This window comes from Rana temporaria, chromosome 13, assembly GCF_905171775.1.
Source record: "Rana temporaria chromosome 13, aRanTem1.1, whole genome shotgun sequence".
NCBI lineage: Eukaryota > Metazoa > Chordata > Amphibia > Anura > Ranidae > Rana > Rana temporaria.
Genome location: NC_053501.1, coordinates 18,391,920 through 18,411,046, shown reverse-complemented (window position 1 = coordinate 18,411,046; position 19,127 = coordinate 18,391,920). Strand labels below are relative to the sequence as shown.

General features: G+C 42.9%; 1 protein-coding gene and 1 long non-coding RNA gene across 2 annotated transcripts in view; both read right to left on the bottom strand.

Moving 5' to 3' along the window:
- Positions 1–1,964: 1,964 nt before the first annotated feature.
- On the bottom strand, positions 1,965–3,571 carry FSCB (fibrous sheath CABYR binding protein). Its single transcript, XM_040333201.1, has 3 exons — positions 3,548–3,571; positions 2,602–3,441; positions 1,965–2,549 (listed from the first exon to the last, which is right to left on the bottom strand). Exons 1-3 carry the CDS (start codon positions 3,569–3,571, stop codon positions 1,965–1,967), a joined length of 1,449 nt encoding a protein of 482 aa, XP_040189135.1.
- Positions 3,572–8,446: 4,875 nt separating this feature from the next.
- LOC120920606 overlaps positions 8,447–19,127 on the bottom strand; it is a 195,494-nt gene continuing 184,813 nt past the window's right edge. The window contains exon 4 of the long non-coding RNA XR_005744747.1: positions 8,447–8,535. This is a non-coding gene — a long non-coding RNA (uncharacterized LOC120920606). The remainder of the gene's footprint in view (positions 8,536–19,127) is intronic.

Here is a 19,127-nt window from a genome sequence, read left to right as displayed (position 1 = left end):
TTCTGTTCATTTGTTTTCCATTTTGTTAATTGATAAAACTAAACTATTAACACTTCTATTTCTGAAAGCATTCTTCATTTACAGCACCTTTTCACACCTGCCTAAAACCTTTGCACAGTACTGTATATAAAGTATTCCCCCTGAAAATTCATGCTAAACTCCAACTTTCTTTTCACTAAAACTGAATGGAATGATCAGTCCCAGCATAGACCATACCTCTTTTCCATGTTGCTCTGTTGTCTGCAGATCCCCTGATATTCTGAGTTTAGTTGTGGCTCTGTACCATGTGACATTCTGTATATCCTGCCGATAGACTCTGTCCCTTTCACAGCCACTTCCTGCAGCAGCTAAAGCCTAGAACACTCCCCTTTGTAGTCTTTCAGATGATGCAACTTGTTTCACAGCTCTGATGGTGGGTGAAATGGAATACATCCTAATTGTCATTCAATCTCACCCAGTTACATCTACAGAAGGGTCCAAACCTCCCAAGTCCTGCCTCACAGATCCCAGCATTATTCAGGAAGAAAACCCCTTCATACATTGCCTGACCTTCGAGCTAGCTGTGCTTTTGCTGGGCAGGATTGAATAGATCACAATTAGAGTTTAATCCTGTCAAGTTAAAGTGGTTAAAGGCACAAGGTTTTTTTACCTTCATGCATACTATAACCTACTAACCTGAGCCCCCTCTGAATCCAGCGAGAGGGGGCTCAGGTAAACTATATTGGGGCTGCTGCACACAGAAGGGCGAGCAGAGTGGCGATCAGTGGTGCGGTGTGTCGCTTTGACACAAAACACCTCTGATCCTGGTAAAGAGCCTATGACGTAGGCTCTTTACTATGTGATCAGCTGTGTCCAATCACAGCTGGTAACATCGTAACCATGAAGTTCCAGTAATCGATTTTCTTCTGTTTGCACTGACAAGGCGCGAGTAGAGGAAAGCCAATCAGCGGCTCACCTGACAGTGGGGGTCTGCACTGATTATCAGTGCAGACCCATCAAGGATGCCCACTAGAGCCCACCAGGCTCATAGCCGCCAAGTGTATCAATTGGCCCCGCCTCCCAGTGCATCGCATTATTGATTTGATTGACAGCAGCGGGAGCCAATGGCTGCACTGCTATCAATCATATTAATCATCCAATGAAGAGCCCACAGGAGCTGAGGGAAACCAACGTGGGATCGCGCCCACAGAGATTTGTGCCTCAGGTAAGTAAAACTGGGGCTCGACGGGGCAGGTAATTATCAGATGTTTTTTCACCTTAATGCTTTACATGCATTAAGGTAAAAAAACTGAAGGTTTACAACCCCTTTAAGGTTTCCTTAAAAAAACAAAAAGTCTACATAAGTTAAATGCTTTATTAAACTGTAGTACATATTCTTTAAAATCAGGGCATCAGTGGCCCCACTGTCGTTGCCTGTTGTAGGGGCCTGCCTTATTGTTATGGTTTTACCGTATGCTATAAATGTATAGATATGTCCCATAATCCTCTGGGGCTCTGCAGTATCTGTCAGGCTTAGAAAAATGTGTAGCAGTTATTCGGCCACTACTCTCTTCCCCTACTGTCTTCACTATATTACTTAACCTCTCTTTTAACCTTGGCTTCAGTGTAAGTTATAAAGCAATTTATAAGCCTGCTAGTTTTTCTCAGAGCCGGACACTGCAAAGTATTAAATATCCTGTATGACTGAATAAAACATTTAAATGGTGTGAAAATATAATGAAAGTCAGCGCAGCACAAAAGGGCACTGCTGCAGTAAAATCAAATACCACTCGGTTGGTTTTCAATGATACCTTGAACATTTTCACATGCTTCAGTTTATTTAATTGAAATGTTGTTTTCAGTAAATAGTTCATATTGGTTCGAAAACAAATTTTTATCCTTGGCCAAATTATTTATGCACACAGCTTGCATGCAGTCTACAATCAAATGATCTAAAGGATTTTCCTGCCCTACATAATTTTTATTTACAGAATACCTAACACAAATATGATAAAGAATAAGTTTGTATTGCCCTGTTGCATGATAGAAAGAATGCATTTAATTCCTGGCTCATTCTGCAGAGGAGCTGCCACAATCGGGGGATCATTCTGCGGAGGAGCGGCCACACTCGGGGGATCATTCTGCGGAGGAGCGGCCACACTCGGGGGATCATTCTGCGGAGGAGTGGCCACACTCGGGGGATCAATCTGCAGAGGAGCGGCCACACTCGGGGGATCATTCTGCGGAGGAGCGTCCACACTCAGGGGGTCATTCTGCGGAGGAGCGTCCACACTCAGGGGGTCATTCTGCGGAGGAGCGTCCACACTCAGGGGGTCATTCTGCGGAGGAGCGTCCACACTCAGGGGGTCATTCTGCGGAGGAGCGTCCACACTCAGGGGGTCATTCTGCGGAGGAGCGTCCACACTCAGGGAGTCATTCTGCGGAGGAGCGTCTACACTCAGGGGGTCATTCTGCAGAGGAGTGGCCACACTCGGGGGATCATTCTGCGGAGGAGCGGCCACACTCGGGGGATCATTCTGCGGAGGAGCGGCCACACTCGGGGGATCATTCTGCGGAGGAGCGGCCACACTCAGGGGGATCATTCTGCAGAGGAGCGGCCACACTCAGGGGGTCATTCTGCGGAGGAGCGTCCACACTCAGGGGGTCATTCTGCGGAGGAGCGTCCACACTCAGGGGGTCATTCTGCGGAGGAGCGTCCACACTCAGGGGGTCATTCTGCGGAGGAGCGTCCACACTCAGGGGGTCATTCTGCGGAGGAGCGTCCACACTCAGGGGGTCATTCTGCGGAGGAGCGTCCACACTCAGGGGGTCATTCTGCGGAGGAGCGTCCACACTCAGGGAGTCATTCTGCGGAGGAGCGTCCACACTCAGGGGGTCATTCTGCGGAGGAGCGTCCACACTCAGGGGGTCATTCTGCGGAGGAGCGTCCACACTCAGGGGGTCATTCTGCGGAGGAGCGTCCACACTCAGGGGGTCATTCTGCGGAGGAGCGTCCACACTCAGGGGGTCATTCTGCGGAGGAGCGTCCACACTCAGGGGGTCATTCTGTGGAGGAGCGTCCACACTCAGGGGGTCATTATGCGGAGGAGCGTCCACACTCAGGGGGTCATTCTGCGGAGGAGCGTCCACACTCAGGGGGTCATTCTGCAGAGAAGTGTCCACACTCAGGGGGTCATTCTGCAGAGGGGCGTCCACACTCAGGGAGTCATTCTGCGGAGGAGCATCCACACTCAGGGGGTCAGTCTGTGGAGGAGCATCCACACTCAGGGGGTCATTTTGAGGAGGAGCGTCCACACTCAAGTGGTCTTTCTGCAGAGAAGCGTCCACACTCAGGGAGTCATTCTGCGGAGGAGCGTCCACACTCAGGGGGTCAGTCTGTGGAGGAGCGTCCACACTCAGGGGGTCTTTCTGTGGATAAGCGTCCACACTCAGGGGGTCATTCTGTGGAGGAGTGGCCAAACTCAAATTTATATTTTTCCTTCATAATCATTTTTTTTCCCGTTTCTATGCTTTGCTATAACTAAATGGGATTGGGTAAGATCAGAACCTCAGTTGTGGTGACATGGGGCATGAAGGTCACAAAGGAACTGTAACAGAAAGTAATCACATGACTGTATACAGTTTAGTCATAAGCAGCCTATTCGATGGTTCCAATGGCAAAATCTATACAGCATCTCAAAGTGAGTACACCCCTCACATTTTTGTAAATATTTTATTATATCTTTTCTTGTGACAACACTAAAGAAATTACACTTTGCTACAATGTAAAGTAGTGAGTGTACAACAGTGTAAATTTGCTGTCCCCTCAAAATAACAACACACAGCCATTAATGTCTAAACCACTGGCAACAAAAGTGAGTATACCTCTAAGTAGTGATGGACGAACATCCGACGGGATGGTTCGCGAACGCTAACCATGAGCTTTCGCAAATGTCTGCGAACCTCAAGTTCGCGGCGGGCCCCATTGACTTTAATGGCAGGCGAATATTAAAAACCTGCAGGTCATATTTGCAGACACAAAATACTTACTAGCTGTGCACAAATAGTCCCACAACATGGACACTGACTTACCAGAAGTATTAAGTGAAAAACCGGATACATAAGCAAGTGCCGGCCATTACAAAAATTAGCCGACAGGCGTTCACCTGACAGCAAACAACCTTGTATTCTGTGGCTGTAGGCATACAGCACTGGTGAACTTTTTGTGGGAAAAGTTTGGGGATGGCCACTTCCTGTTCCAACATGACTGCGCACCAGTGCACAAAGCAAGGTCCATAAAGACATGGATGAGTGAGTTTGCGGTGGAGGAACTTGACTGGACTGCACAGAGCCACGACCCATAGACACACTTCTAAACCTTGTGGACGGCCTTCCTAGAAGAGTTGAAGCGGTTATAGATGCAAAGGGTGGGCCAACTCAATATTGAACCTCACGGACTAAGACTGGGATGCCATTAAAGTTCATGTGCGTGTAAAAGCAGGTGTCCTAATACTTTTGGTAATAAAGTGTATGTCAGGTTGTCAGGCTATTGTTGACCATGGTTACAGAACAATAGTCGACTGAAATACAACAATGGTATCCAGGTTCCTATTGTATTAGGTGACATTTATTTGATTAGTATCCACTTAAACTTTTCCATACTAGATTCTGTTTCTATGACAGACTGTTCCATGTATACCAAAGTCTGAGTATAAAATCATAAAACATACATATACAGTATTTATATCAAATGCAACACACCATAGAACAGAAGGATACAAATTATCTTACAATGCTGACACCTCCTCCAGTGACATCTGTCAAAAAGGGACTTCTCGCTTTGGGGAAATATAATCGTACTTATGTATCCGGGATTGGGATTCTCAAATAATTTCCTCAATGGGGCAGAAAACTAGAAAATGTTTGGGCTTGAGCTCCACTTTCAATAATGTAGCTCCAAAACATACACTGTAAACACTGATGACTTTGTACCAATTTTTTACCATACCATTTACCATAGACAGGGCACTGATGTTAGGCTTGTAATTAAACATCCAATGTCCTTTGCTTAGCTGTCCAAGGCACTCGATGATACATTGGATAATTAAAATTCCCTCAGACACTATCAGTATGAATAGAATTTAATTTAACATGACAAGTCAGCATCCCATGTTACCCTTCTTGGCACATCAAAGTCACAGGTTGTTTTCTTGTGTACTCTTCTTTTACCAAAGGAATTCCCTCTAATAATAGGTTTACCTAAAATATGATTGCAGAAGCAATGCCATTAAAATAAAATCTGCAGCAGCACAAAAGTTTTAATTAGTATGACTTCTTCCCGTCAGTATTATTTTGCTGCGTTAATGACTTAAATGTAGTGAACCAATGTGTATATATAGGAAATCTCCTCTGCTCTCAAGCTGGTTTATTCCACACTAGGTGCAAATTAATCATAAAGCCCTCCACTGTCCATCACATGAAGAGAAGAGAATTACTTTTCACACACCAATGACATCACACAGATTCTAATTTATTTGAAGTCAACAATCACCAGGGCCAGTGCTACCACTAGGCAAACTAGGGCGCCCGGCCACTGGTTTTCCTACTATTTTCTCTCTGCAGCAAGCAACCAAGTTTCAGAATCAGCAGGCAGCCGCTGCTCCGTTCGCACATAGTGTCTGATGGGCGCTGGTGAGGCTGCATTTGATGGACGCTGTTGACGCTGCATTTGATGGGCGCTGGTGAGGCTGCATTTGATGGGCGCTGGTGAGGCTGCATTTGATGGGCGCTGGTGAGGCTGCATTTGATGGGCGCTGGTGAGGCTGCATTTGATGGGCGCTGGTGAGGCTGCATGTGATGGGCGCTGGCGAGGCTGCATGTGATGGGCGCTGGCGAGGCTGCATGTGATGGGCGTTTCATTAAAAAGGTGGGGTATGCATGGGCAGGGAAAAGGGGGTGAAGTCAGGTGTGGAGCCAGAGGGGGTGGCAAAATGTGGTTTCGCCTAGGGTGTTAAAAATCCTTGCACCAGGCCTTACAATCACTATGACAGTCCTCACCCTTGGGAAACTTTCTCTAACCAATATCACCTGAAAGGGCCTACTCATAGATTACAATGAGTAAGCCCTTTCAGGGCAAAGGCTTTAAAGGGAGGTCCCAAGGTTGATGACTGGCATAGCGATTGTTGACTTCAAATACATTAGAATCTGTGTGATGTCATTGGTGTGTGGAGAGATTCTTTCTTCTCTTCATGTGTTGGAGCACGGACGGCTCTATGAATGAGAGTGGTCTAGCTTGACAGCCGAGGAGATCTCCTATATACACGTTGCTTCCCCACTTTTAAGTCGTTAACACTGCAAAATAAAAAATGACAAGAATACATCTGAGAGCTCCTTTCTTCTCTTAAAAGTGGGAGAACAAAAAATACTCAGTGGAAGATCATAGGGGTGCTCTCATACACTCAATGGAAGTCCACCCAAAACTGATATTTCATATACGGGTGGATTCTGGTGTGCTGAATTACCTACATCTCCTCCTTCTGTTTGCAAGAGTTCTTCACAGTTCCCATGTGTGGCCCCTACAAGGTATCCCAGCCATCACATGAATACATGACTGTTAAAATGGACCTTGCACTACAATAGCAAGGCAGGGTTATTTAGTGTGTCCCTCCCCCATATTCTTGCTAAAACTTTCCATTAACTGCATAAAATAAAACCTGTGAAGGATAAAACATATACATACACACACACACACACAAACTATACTTAAAAGCGGATTACCCTTGGATCTGAATTACTAAAATATCCTGTAAAACATGAGTGTTAAAGATGGCGCCATCAAGCTTACCGTAAGTATTGTAAATTTTGACTGGGATATGTGACTGAGTTTAAAAAAATAAATAAGGACCACTTTTATTTTTTGAAATCTGCACCTCTTCTGAGGTTCACAAATTAAGGTCTCCCTATCAAAACCAATATCTTAAATAGCTATACCTTGCAATCATCCAAATAAATGTATTCATTAATAAAAAAAATATTGTATGCATAAATAAAAAGCATTCTTTAGTTCACTCATGTTTATTGTCAGCCAAGTAAGAACCCAAAATTACTTTATATAGAATCATCAATCACAAAGTAAATACCAGTGGCAGCCAACTCTGTACACTGATGAAACTGAAAACCTTGTCCTTGGGTGGGCCTAAGGGAGGTCCCTAGGGGGCCACAGGGGAGGTCTCCAAGTGGCTGTATGGAAGATCACCAGGTGGACATACGGGAGAGGTCCCCAGGTAGGTGTATGGGAAGTCCCTAGGTGGGCATTCAAGAGGTCCTTAGGTCGGCTTAATGGATGTCCCTAGGTGGGTATATGAGAGGTTCCCAGGTGGGCATAGGAGAAGTATCCAGGTGAGCATATGGGAGGTCCCTAGGTGGACATAGGCAAAGTTCCCAAATGGGCATAGGGGAGGTCTCCAGGTAGGCATAGGGGAGGTCTCCAGGTGGGCATAGGGGAGGTTCCCAGGTGGGCATACACAAGCTCAGGGAGGGTGTCACAGTGTTGTGATATTCACCATTCATCTGAAAACCAAGCAATAGGTAAGCAAATATACAAAACTGTGGTCTCTGATGGGATGGCCCCTAGGTGGGCATACTGGAAGTTCCAAGGAGGACATACGGCAGGTTCCTAGGTGGGTATCTATGAGGTTACCAGGTGGGCATAGAGGAAGTTTCCAGGTGGGCATATGGGAGGTCCCTAGATGAGCATAGGAAACATTCCCAGGTGGGCATATGGAAGGTCCTTAAGTGGGCATAGGGGAGGTTCCCAAGTGGGCATAGGGGAGCTTCCTAAGTGGGCATAGGGGAGCTTCCCAAGTGGGCATAGGGGAGCTTCCCAAGTGGGCATAGGGGAGGTTCCAAAGTGGGCATACAAAAGCTCAGGGAGGGAATCACAGTGTTCTGATATTTAGCAGTCATCCAAGCAATAGGTAAGCAAATGCACAAAACTGCAGTCTCTGAAATATGCCAACACCCCTTAATGGTATGCACCCAGGAGTGAGTACATTATAAATATATACAATTCCGTTTGCATTTTTTGTTGACATTTTTATATGCTTCAATAAGGTATTTAGTCATTTGACAGGAGCTTCCCTATTCATTTCTCAGAAATTTCTCTTTCTACAGATAAAAAAAACCAACAACAATAATGCTGCTTCACACCATGTGCCAATATAAAATGCAATACTGCTATGCAAATACTGACTAGGTTATTAATTTCCCTTGAAAGCAGCCTTTAAACATATATTAAACTGTTGACATTTTATTACTGATAACATCATTATCTGATAATTTTTTTGTTATTAAATTTCTCACCATGATAAAAAATAACCTAACACAGCAAAGGCTTGTAAATATAATTACTGCATTGTCTGTTTACTGAAGAGAATGAGCGTACTCTATTAATATTGTGCCGTCTTACCTCTGGGGTTTAATAACGTGTGTCAGTATTTCTTAAATTTTGTAGAACGTTTGTGATCCTCCCGGCACAACGTGGATAATGTATAAAATCTGGGAGAAAAATTAAAATAAAAGGTATTACTCGTATGAGCCAATTAAATCCCAACTGAATGTGCATTATACAGTTGCTAGAAGAAAAAAATAAAAATGTACAGACTCCAATACGACTAGACAATTGTGTCTGTCAGTTTTAATAGAAGTCTGTACATCTTGCTATAATTATCAAGTAAAATTGGATGTGTGAAGGTATAAAATATCAGCTTCGCTCCATGCTTCGGTTCTACTCTTTTCTTTATAACATGATCTTGCTTTACAGATGCTGGCAAAATAGTGGCTATAAGGTTCGGGTTAGGCGCTACAATGGGTTCAAGGCGAGTCCCCGGGATTCAAGAAGTTTAAAAATGTTTTGGTTGAAAACTTTGCAGGTTGGCTGCCAAAAATGAGACACAATCTACAATGCAGTGGATACCCTTTGTTTTAGTATGCTTGAGTCGCGAGAGCCAATAATTTTCTGCAATGGATAACCCAGTCCCCGTATTTTATTTAAATTTTTTTAATGGCATTATTTTAGGTTTCACTATTGATACAGATCTCCAATGACAGCTTTCCATGCCTTTTGTTTTACAATAGCTTTACATACAACAAGATTCACCCCCATAGACTTTATTGGGGTTTGCTGCAAGGTTAACCACCGAAGGTCCTTCTAGAATTCTGGACCCTATTTATTTTTTTCCCCCACCTCAAGAGGTAACTCCATCCAAAACTAAATAGAGGGCAAAGCTGATGTCCTTGGGTGGGATTCCAACATCGTCTTGGTGGCTTTTAAGAGGTTGAAAATTGGCCATGCCGCCTTTATTTATTTGCCCTAAAATGTGTTTGTTTTCATAATTTATTTTAAAAAAATCGTTTTTCGGGTCATTCCTTATGATCGAAATTTGTAAATTCGAAAATTTGTCAATTCAAAAATTCAAAAATCCAGAAATTCAAAAATCCAGAAATTCAGAAATTTCAAAATTCATAAATTAAAAAATTCAGAAAATCAACAATTTGAAAATAAGTAAGAAAAATTGAAAACTCAAAAAAAAAGAAAATACTAAATAATAGCGAACTAATAATAACTATAAAATGATAGGTATTGGAATTTCCTTTCAAAGTTAACAGGCAGCAGCTTTAGCTGCCACAGTTAAAATGGTTACAGTCAGACTTAGTGGAGGGAGATTTCTGCAGCATATTTGGCAAGTATAGCATCACTGTACATACAAAATAATATGCAAAGTGGTTTGAAGGGAAGCTTTAGAATGCCACAGATGTTTTTATTACAAATTATATGAGCAGGCTGCAGTTTCTCTTTAAGTAACTGTATAGTGTATTCCTATTACAAATATATTCCTATTGCAAACATTGTCCATGCCCATTTGATAGGAAGGATAGATAGCGTGTGCATGTGTAGATTGTATGCATAGTTTGTAATACTCTGTATGTCATGTATTTTCCTAAATGTTTAAGTACTGTATTTGCTGGCGTATAAGACTACCTTTTACACTTAAAAAAAATGGCCAAAAAGCAGGGGTCGTCTTATACGCCGGGTCAGCTGCTCGGATGCCTGCTGGATGTGCGGTAATACTCTATGCAGCTTTGGCTACATACAGTAAATACCGCTTAGCCAATCCCGGTGAGCGATGTATTCAAATAATTACAGAGCCTGCTCGGATTGGAGTAACAACCTCTGCCAATTAGAGCAGGCTACGTACAATAGCCTGCTCGGATTGGCTTTGAGGGTCAGAGAGGCGTGGGCTGATGTTGTTACAGCCTCTGCCAATCCTAGCAGGCTTTGTATTCATTAATAGAATACATTGCTCGCTGTGATTGGCTCCAGCTCCAGCAAGAAAGAAGAATATGTCTCCAGCTCCAGCAAGAATGAAGAAGAATATGGCTCCAAAAGGAAGAAATATGAAGCGTCAGAAGCCTCGGAAGGGGGGTTGTCTTATACGGTGAGTACAGGCAAAAAATCTTAAAAAACTGTAAAATTAGGGGGTCGTCTTATACGCCCGGTCGCCTTATACACCGGCAAATACGGTAGTTTGTACAGCATTCTTGTTTAGTAAGCACATGAATAGATACAGAGGTTTTTTTATGCTTCTTTGCCTTACAGCAAAGTGACTGTTAAAGCCAAAGCATACCACACTTCTCCATAGATACAGCACAGTGGGTGAGAATTGTCACGCTAGGACAGGATATATGTTAATGTAAAGATCACCAGGTAAAAATAGGACAAAAAAAATTACTAATAGCAGCTGAAGCATTGTACCAAGAGACCTGGGGAGGGAAATGCCTCGCTCCATATATGGAGCTAATCTAGACTTTGCAGTAATGCTTATGTCATTATAATTGCTTATACATCCTACAAAATAATATTATATGTTCTATTTAAATGCTTTTACAGTAAATGAGTAAACAAAGATCATTGCATAGATAAATGCATCACTAACAGCGTTTAAAAGGAAAACTGACATCTTATCTCCGGTGGCATTTCTCAGTAATGTATTTCTCGATCCCATAATCCCTGTGGTCATATTATTTTGGTGTTTGAACTGTACAACAAAAGGGAACTTATTTCAATAATTCTTCTCACAGGCAGATCTTTATGACAGTTAATCCGGTAAATGTTTTTGTGCATTTCTGTCAGGAACCATAAATCAGATGGAGAAAGAAAATGCTGTAAATAAATCACACAATTTAATAAAGTGAAAAAATGGTACAGATCGTAAATGTAGTGAACACACAGATCGGGTTCGGTAACCAAATCGGGTAGTCAGAACAAGCCAGGAAATCAGGGAGCCAGAGATCAGCGTAGTCAGAGCAGCAGACAGGATCAGGAACCAGAAGGGACTTCAGCCAGGCAAGTCTTAAAAGGAACACAGCAGAGAGTCTCTAGATATGTTGACCAAGGCAAAGGCAGAGGAAATCTAATCCACGCAGCTTAAATAGCCAGCAGGGCTTGTTAACAAGCAGGATATGATCACCAGGTAAGTCACTGAGGTATGATCAGTTCTGGCAATTAGCCAACAGCTTAGCAGCCTGAGCTCTGAGAAGGGAGGGCTGAGCCAATTTCTATGTGTTGACAATAGAAAACGGTATAAGGTTCTTTCTGCCTTAATTTTCCTTATGATCCAAACTGTATTGATGCTAAAGGCACTGCAAATTATCAAATGGTACAGGCCTATAGAAAAAAAAAGCATTTTCAAATGTGGCACTACGCGTTTCTCGTATCTGTATATCAGCACAGTTTATTGTATAAATAAATCATCTCAGAGTTTAATTGGACTGGCATCCAGCCACCCTTGGTATTTACCAGAAGGGCCAGTAGATCATAAATTAGCTGTGAGCCAACATCACCTAATAGTAACGGCTGAAAGCAGTATTAAGCCCAAAAGTAAACATTTATTATATTGCAGCTTAGCGATTCTTAGATGTGACAGCTGCACAGAGGGGCAGCTGTCACGTGACTTGTTCACAAATGCCAGGAGTCTGGCGGACAAGATGGGTGTACTAGAGCCGCTATTGTCTGAGGAGGATTTCGATTTTGTGGGAATTTCAGAGACTTGGTTCAACAGCTATCATGATTGACTGGCAACCATTCAAAGGTATTCCCTATATAGCAGAGAAAGTGAAAGTAAAAAAAAGGGGGAGAGGGAAGGTGAGGGCCGACATCCCTAATGGAGCAAGGGAAGGAGGTGGAATCATTATGGGTAGAGCTACAAAAGGGAGGAAACCAAGGGGAAAGTAATACTGGGAGTATGCTATAGGCCCCCTAACCAGATGAAGGAGACGGACCTTCTATTACAGTTTGGAATGGCGGCAAGGATGGGAAGTGTCATTATAATGGGGGATTTTAATTATCCAGACATAGACTGGGCGGATTGAACCACGCATTCGGTTAAGGCTCGGCATTTCCTAGATGTCTTACAGGACAAGTTCATGGGTCAGAGGGTGAATGCACCAACAAGGGACAATGCGTTACTAGACCTACTGATTACTAACAATACAGACCTGATCGCGGATGTAGAAATACAGGGCAAGAACAGAAAATGCGACCACAGGTCAAAAGCATTCAGTAGGAAACATAAGGGGAATACAAAGACACTGAATTTAAAAAGAGCCAATTTTCATAAACTATGCTCCTTGGTAGAAGATATTAAATGGGATAAAATCCTAGGAACAAAGAACAAGGTGGAAAAATGGGTGTGCTTTAAAAGCATATTAAATAAGGGTATTAGCCAGTGCATCCCAATAAATTTGAAGGAGCTAATTAAAGTCCTGAGTGGCTTAACTCCAATGTAAAAATGCATATAAAAGCAAAGGAGAAGGCCTTCAAAAAAATACAAGGTTGAGGGGTCATCATCAGCATTCCAACTTTACAAAGCATGCAACAGGAAATGTAAGGGTGCAATCAGGGTGGCCAAGATAAAACACGAAAGGCACATAGCGGAGGAGAGTAAGAAAATAAAAAAATAACAAGAAATTCTTTAAATATATAAATAGTAAAAGAGGGAGGTCAGATCATATTGGCCCCATAAAGGATGGAGAGATGGCAAAGGTATTGAATACCTTGATATCTCAATGGCAGCTACTGTATGTGTCACTGAGTTTTACATGGTCACCACTCTTTGTTGTGGCTTTTTCAAGGAGTTAGCCTTGTAACTAACTTCCCGTGCACATTACAATTATGTAAACCATCTTAGTTTAAAAAAAAAAAAAAGTATTAATTAAAGCAGAAAATAGGTAGCCTATGACCAATATGCAATTATTAAGATTGAGCTATAACATATTTAGCAAACATATTTTTTCACTTAAAGCGGAGTTCCACCTAAAAATGGAACGTCCGCTTAATCCACTCCTTGCCCCCTTACATGCCACATTTGGCATATAATTTTTTTTGGGGGGGGGGAGTGAGGGCTTCATGAGGAGTGGGACTTCCTGTCCCACTTCCTCCTTCCGCCGAGGGGCTGGTAAGGCGAATAGCTTAATCGCCTTATTGCAGCCCCTCCCTGTAGGCGAGCGCCTGTCCAATCGGACAGCGCAGTGCCGCTCGCGCATGCGCAGTGGGTGCCCGGCCGTGAAGCCGAAAGCTGTCACTGCCGGGTGCCCACACTAGGAATGAGGGGGGGGCGAGGAGCAGTGCCCCGGCCGGCGCGTCGCTGGAACCGTGGAGCAGGTAAGTGTCTTTTTATTAAAAGCCAGCAGCTACACTTTTTGTACATAGCTGCTGACTTTTAATAAACTTAAAAACAGGCTGGAACACCCCTTTAACAAATATAACTTCATACTATTTTGAAAGCCACAAAAGCACATTTTTACTTAAAAAAGCTATATTCTTTATCCTTTCTTCTGTTATTTCCCATCAACCTTGATAAATAACCCTGTTCTCAAAATAAGGAGACTATACAGCCTGTCTCAACCTTTATCCAGACCTTGAACTAGGTAGAGGAGGAGATGAGTGTCAGTGCCCGCTTAGTGCAAGTCTGGCAGATAAGAATGATAAATGTAGATTGCTTCCCTAGTGACACAAGCATTAGTTCAGAATCAGCTGGAGTTATAGGAAGGAACGGCCAACTGTTTGGCTTCTCGGTTGAACTTTGATGCCTCAAACTCTCTAAAGACTTGCTATGAAGCTGCAATTCTGTAGTGTTGTATTTGGCTGAATTCCGTATTGTCATAAATCCTGACTCCAAATCAAATATTCTTAACAGTGAATATTATTATACTTAATATTTGCTTTCTCGTTATGTGTGCAAAGAGAACGAGTGGAGGAGAGAGATGTAGAGAGAAAATTGCAGAAGGATGGCATTCATTGTAAAATGTTGAATACCACGAAGGATCATGAAAAGCGGAATACATAAGTGCCTTTATAATTCAATGGATGAATAGATAGCATACAAAAGCCATATCAGAACCTTTTTTACTAGATTTTCACAGAGAATTCACAGCATTTTTTCCTGAAATGAGCAGAACAAAATCTACACTAGCCATGTACACGATCAATAACATAATCCTTGACCAGTTCATTGCTGACAGCTTTATGACTAAGGTCTCCATATAGCAGTGGTCCCCAAACTGTGGCCCGTGGGCCGGATGTGCCCATTTGCTTTCCCTTATCAAGCTTTTGTGGAACTGTTCCTCCAATTGACACAGTGGGTCACTATTCCTCCCGCTGACACAAATAATGAAGCAAAATTGTGCCTACCGACACAAATGATGGAGTGTAATTCCTCCCACTGACACCAATGATGAGTACAATTTCTCCCATTGAAATTAACCATAGAAACTCACCGACACCAATGGTAGTGTAGCCGGCTGCCCCCCCCCCCGTGTGAGAGGGCTGTGTGTGTGAGATGGCCCACTTGTTCCCAACCCGGCCCCCCCCCCTGCTTTCTGTGTGTTAAAAGAGCAGTTGTGAGAGCCGTAGGTTGCAGATTTTCTCTCTCCCCTCTCTCACTGGTCACCTGCTGTAGCTTTTTTTTTTTTTTTTTTTAACATTCCAAAGTTTATTAGTGTTCCAGTCAAGAACAAAATATAGTGCAATTATCAAAACAATACAGCATGATAATGACAGTCGTACACAGAAGTCTCAAACATCAAAGTTGACATCCATAAATTCTCAAATCATATAATAATAACAGGCTCACAATTAGCGACAAAGCTTGAGGCGTTACTCTGCTGCCTTTAGTGTGTGGCCCATTCCAAAGAAGCTGTCGTTATATATAACATCTTGCTGTAAGCATAGGCCTATCCTCTACCACCTAAAGCCATCTGACGTTATATTTCGGCTAGGTTATCTATCGCTTTTCATGTGTATTTTCACTACCATACCATAAAGTGAGGCTTAGTATTCCCACCATCTAGCGATGGCCGGGTTGGGGGGACAGGTGTGGGAAAAAAAGGGGGGGGGACAGAAATGAAAAGAGAGAAAGAAAAGTAAAAGAGGGGTAGGAAGATGAGTGAAGCAGTGTAATGAGTGAACAAGCCAGTACTTTGACTCAGAGTCTAATCACATCGTCAAGGAGTGACAAGTGGGCGCTCACCTGCTGTAGCTTTATGTTATCCCCAACCTCCAATCAGTAGCTTTGATCCAATGAACAGAAAGGGGATGAGGATACAGCTGCTCAGCATCATAGGACATGAAGTCCGGTGGGGAGCCCTGTGCCATGAGGTGAATGACCGTAATAACCCAACACTGAGTGATCTCTGCAAACTGGAGGAGGAGAACACAGGTCTTTTCCTGAGTGTAGTGCAGGGGGCCTGAGAGTACAAGCATGCCACTTGGACTTGCCAGCACCCATGAGCGAGAACGGTACAAAGGAGAGAGAGCAGTACAGGAACCAGAGTGTGCAGACCTGCTGCTGTGTTCTGAGCAACCAGATTGCTGGGAGACTGAGCGAGTTGCTGGTCTTGGGACCAGAGCTAGGTAGACCCGTTGCTTTGTGGACCTGTTTGGGAGGACTGAGACCTCTGGGCAACTGACTGAACCTGTGGCATGATAGGAGTGGTTGCCGAACTACAAAGCTCAATCCCTTGCGTCACACAGTTAATGCTGCATCTTATCTAGCAGACCATTCGCCTTCCATTGCCCACTCTTAAAAGGGACAGTTTCACATGCACCACCTTACAGAAGGGCAACAACGATAGCCAGTTAATACTTACAAATTACAATCATGTACTTGATAACCAACCTCCAGGGGTATTCCAGTTGCTTGTGGCCTATTTTCGGTGTGCTATTATAGAGTGGTAGTATACTAACACTTAAGTTACACAGGTGTCAGCGGCCTTCGATCTATAACCAATTGTGTCAGTGGGGACTGAGCAGCTTAAAGAGTCATGGCAGAACAAGAGAACCCAGCATATTAAGCGCTACAAGAGGAACAATTCCACCCACTGACGGGGTACAATTCCTCCCATTTACACCGATGGATCACCACTGCTCCTACAGACACAAACAGTGAGGAACTTTTCCTCCCACTTACATCATCCATGAGGCACTGTTCCTTACACTTACAGAAAACCAGGAATCCTATTTGTCCCACTGACACCAGCCACCATGGGGCATTATTCTTGCCACTCACACAAACCATGGGGTACTATTCCTTCCACTGACGTCAACAATTGTGAATATTTCTTTCCATTTGTATCCATAGTAGGGCATTATTCCCTTACCTGCACTGACCAGCAAAAGCCTGAGGCCTTGTTTATTGCCACTGAATGCAGGGCGTTTTCAACTGCAATTGGCCTCTGTCTGGTCCCTCTAATGTCTAAAGGTCAATAAACTGTCCATTTGATTGCCCTGCGACATGCAGGCCAGATTTATGTTGCCTGATCAGGGGAAGGAAAGCAGCAGTGATGCATTTCATCACAATGCCTACAGCTACAGATGCCATAGGGCTTATTTTAAAGTATAACTATTGCTTGTCAAGAACGTGTAAATACTTTAAAGTCCATTGTTTGGGCACAGGTGCAGATTCACGTTTTTCCCCCTCTACATTTTGGTTTTCACCCTGTCTTCCAATGTCATATCAACTGAATATTGAGGTTGGGTTTAGAAATTAGGGGTTAAGTCTAATTTATTGTATTCATCCTCTTCTGCTCCCCTTCCCCAAGCACTTTAAACATACAATACTTACCCACAGCATTACTGTTCAGAGATGTTTACTGTACTGCCTACCTGGCGCAGTACGGTCCTCGCAAACTGCAGCCTCAGGAATCCAATTTGTATCCTATTTGTACGCTGCAGTCTCCATCCACTTCAATAAAAAGCCCACAGGTAAGCCTCCATGGGGGAAAACCACCTAGATTAATGTATTTTGTTAGGTAGAGTTATTAAAACATCACATCAAAGGTACACAAATTCTGTGTATTTTATATTTGTATTGCTGTTCTCAACCTGCTGGGATTCCAATTTTTTTTTTCGTTGCTGATAATTAAAATTTCCAGAGCATCTAATGTGAAAGGCCAAACATCATCACAGCTCTTCTGGTGACAAATCCATCTTGTTTCCCTCATTGATTTTCTAAATGGCGAAGTTACTGTCTTGAAATAACAGCTCTGTTTACCCGTTTTAATTTCAGTAGCATGAATGTCACATCAGCTGTCACCGCTCTAGCTGTAAGGAATCTAGAATTCCAGCGAGCACAGTATGACATACAATTGTATCTGAATAATTAAACACTATTACATTGTTGTATCTATTCTTTAAAGCCAAAGTTTACCTTTTCAATATATTTTTTTTTTACCTAGGAGATATTTTAAGCTTTAATGATCAGGGCCCTCTGATTACCCCTGTATTAAAGTGGAGGTTCACCCGAAAAGTTAATTTTTAACATTAGATTGATGCTCATTTTGTGAAGAGGAATCGGGTAGTTTTTTTAAAATCTAAGCAGTACTTACCATTTTAGAGAGCGATCTTCTCCGCCGCTTCCAGGTATGGGCTGCGGGACTGGGCGTTCCTATTTGATTGACAGTCTTCCGACAGGCTTCCGATGGTCGCATACATCGCGTCACGATTTTCTGAAAGTAGCCCAACGTCGGTGCGCAGGCGCCGTATAGAGCCGCACCGACGTTCGGCTTCTTTCGGCTACTCGTGACGCGATGTATGTGACCGTCAGAAGCCTGTCGGAAGACTGTCAATCAAATAGGAACGCCCAGTCCCGAAGACCATACCCGGAAGCGGCGGAGAAGATCGCTCTCTAAAACGTTAAGTACTGCTTCGATTTTAAAAAAACTACCCGATTCCCCTTGACAAAATGAACATTAATCTAAGGTTAAAAAAAAAAATTCGGGTGAACTCCCGCTTTAAATTGTATTGTAACTGTACTGTCTGTCTTCATGTTGTAAAGCGCTGCGCAAACTGTTGGTACCATATAAATCCTGTATTATGATAATAAAAATATTTGATGAGAATTCCTAGTTCTCTTTATCCTTTTTTCTTTGCTGTATCTTACATTTTTTGCAGTTGCTATGGGCTTCTGTAACACATATGAAGAGAAGGAGAGCGCACAGCTGCCCTAGTGTGATTTTGATTTATTGATTAAAATTATAGGTATAAAATGTTTCACTCAAAACGGAGATACAGTTGTGTTCATAAGTTTACATACCCTGGCAGAATTTATGATTTCTTGGCCATTTTTTAGAGAATATGAATGATAACACAAAACATTTTTTTTTTCACTCGTGGTTAGTGTTTGGCTGAAGCCATTTATTATCAATCATCTGTGTTTATTATTTTTAAATCATAATGAAAATTGTGTTTGAACCTTTGCACCATCTGCAACCGTTACGGGGTTCCTATTCACCCAACTGGGTTTGCAGTAGCTTGATGGCACAGAGGAGGCAACTCCAAACTTTACAGGGGCCTTTCTTGGGGGGGGGGGTGCCAGACGAGTGAGGGATGATGCCTTGATGATGTGTGATGGAATGGAGTGTATGAGCAGGAGGGTTGGTTATTGTTTGACGTGTTTTTGTTTTTTTTCTCTTCTGGTAGGGGTTACATTGCAAAATATTTGTTATATGGTTGTATAATATGTACAATCATTTTTTGTTAGATATGTATTGTTAGTACTGTGCCCAAATCTCCCACTCTACCCCACATAAAA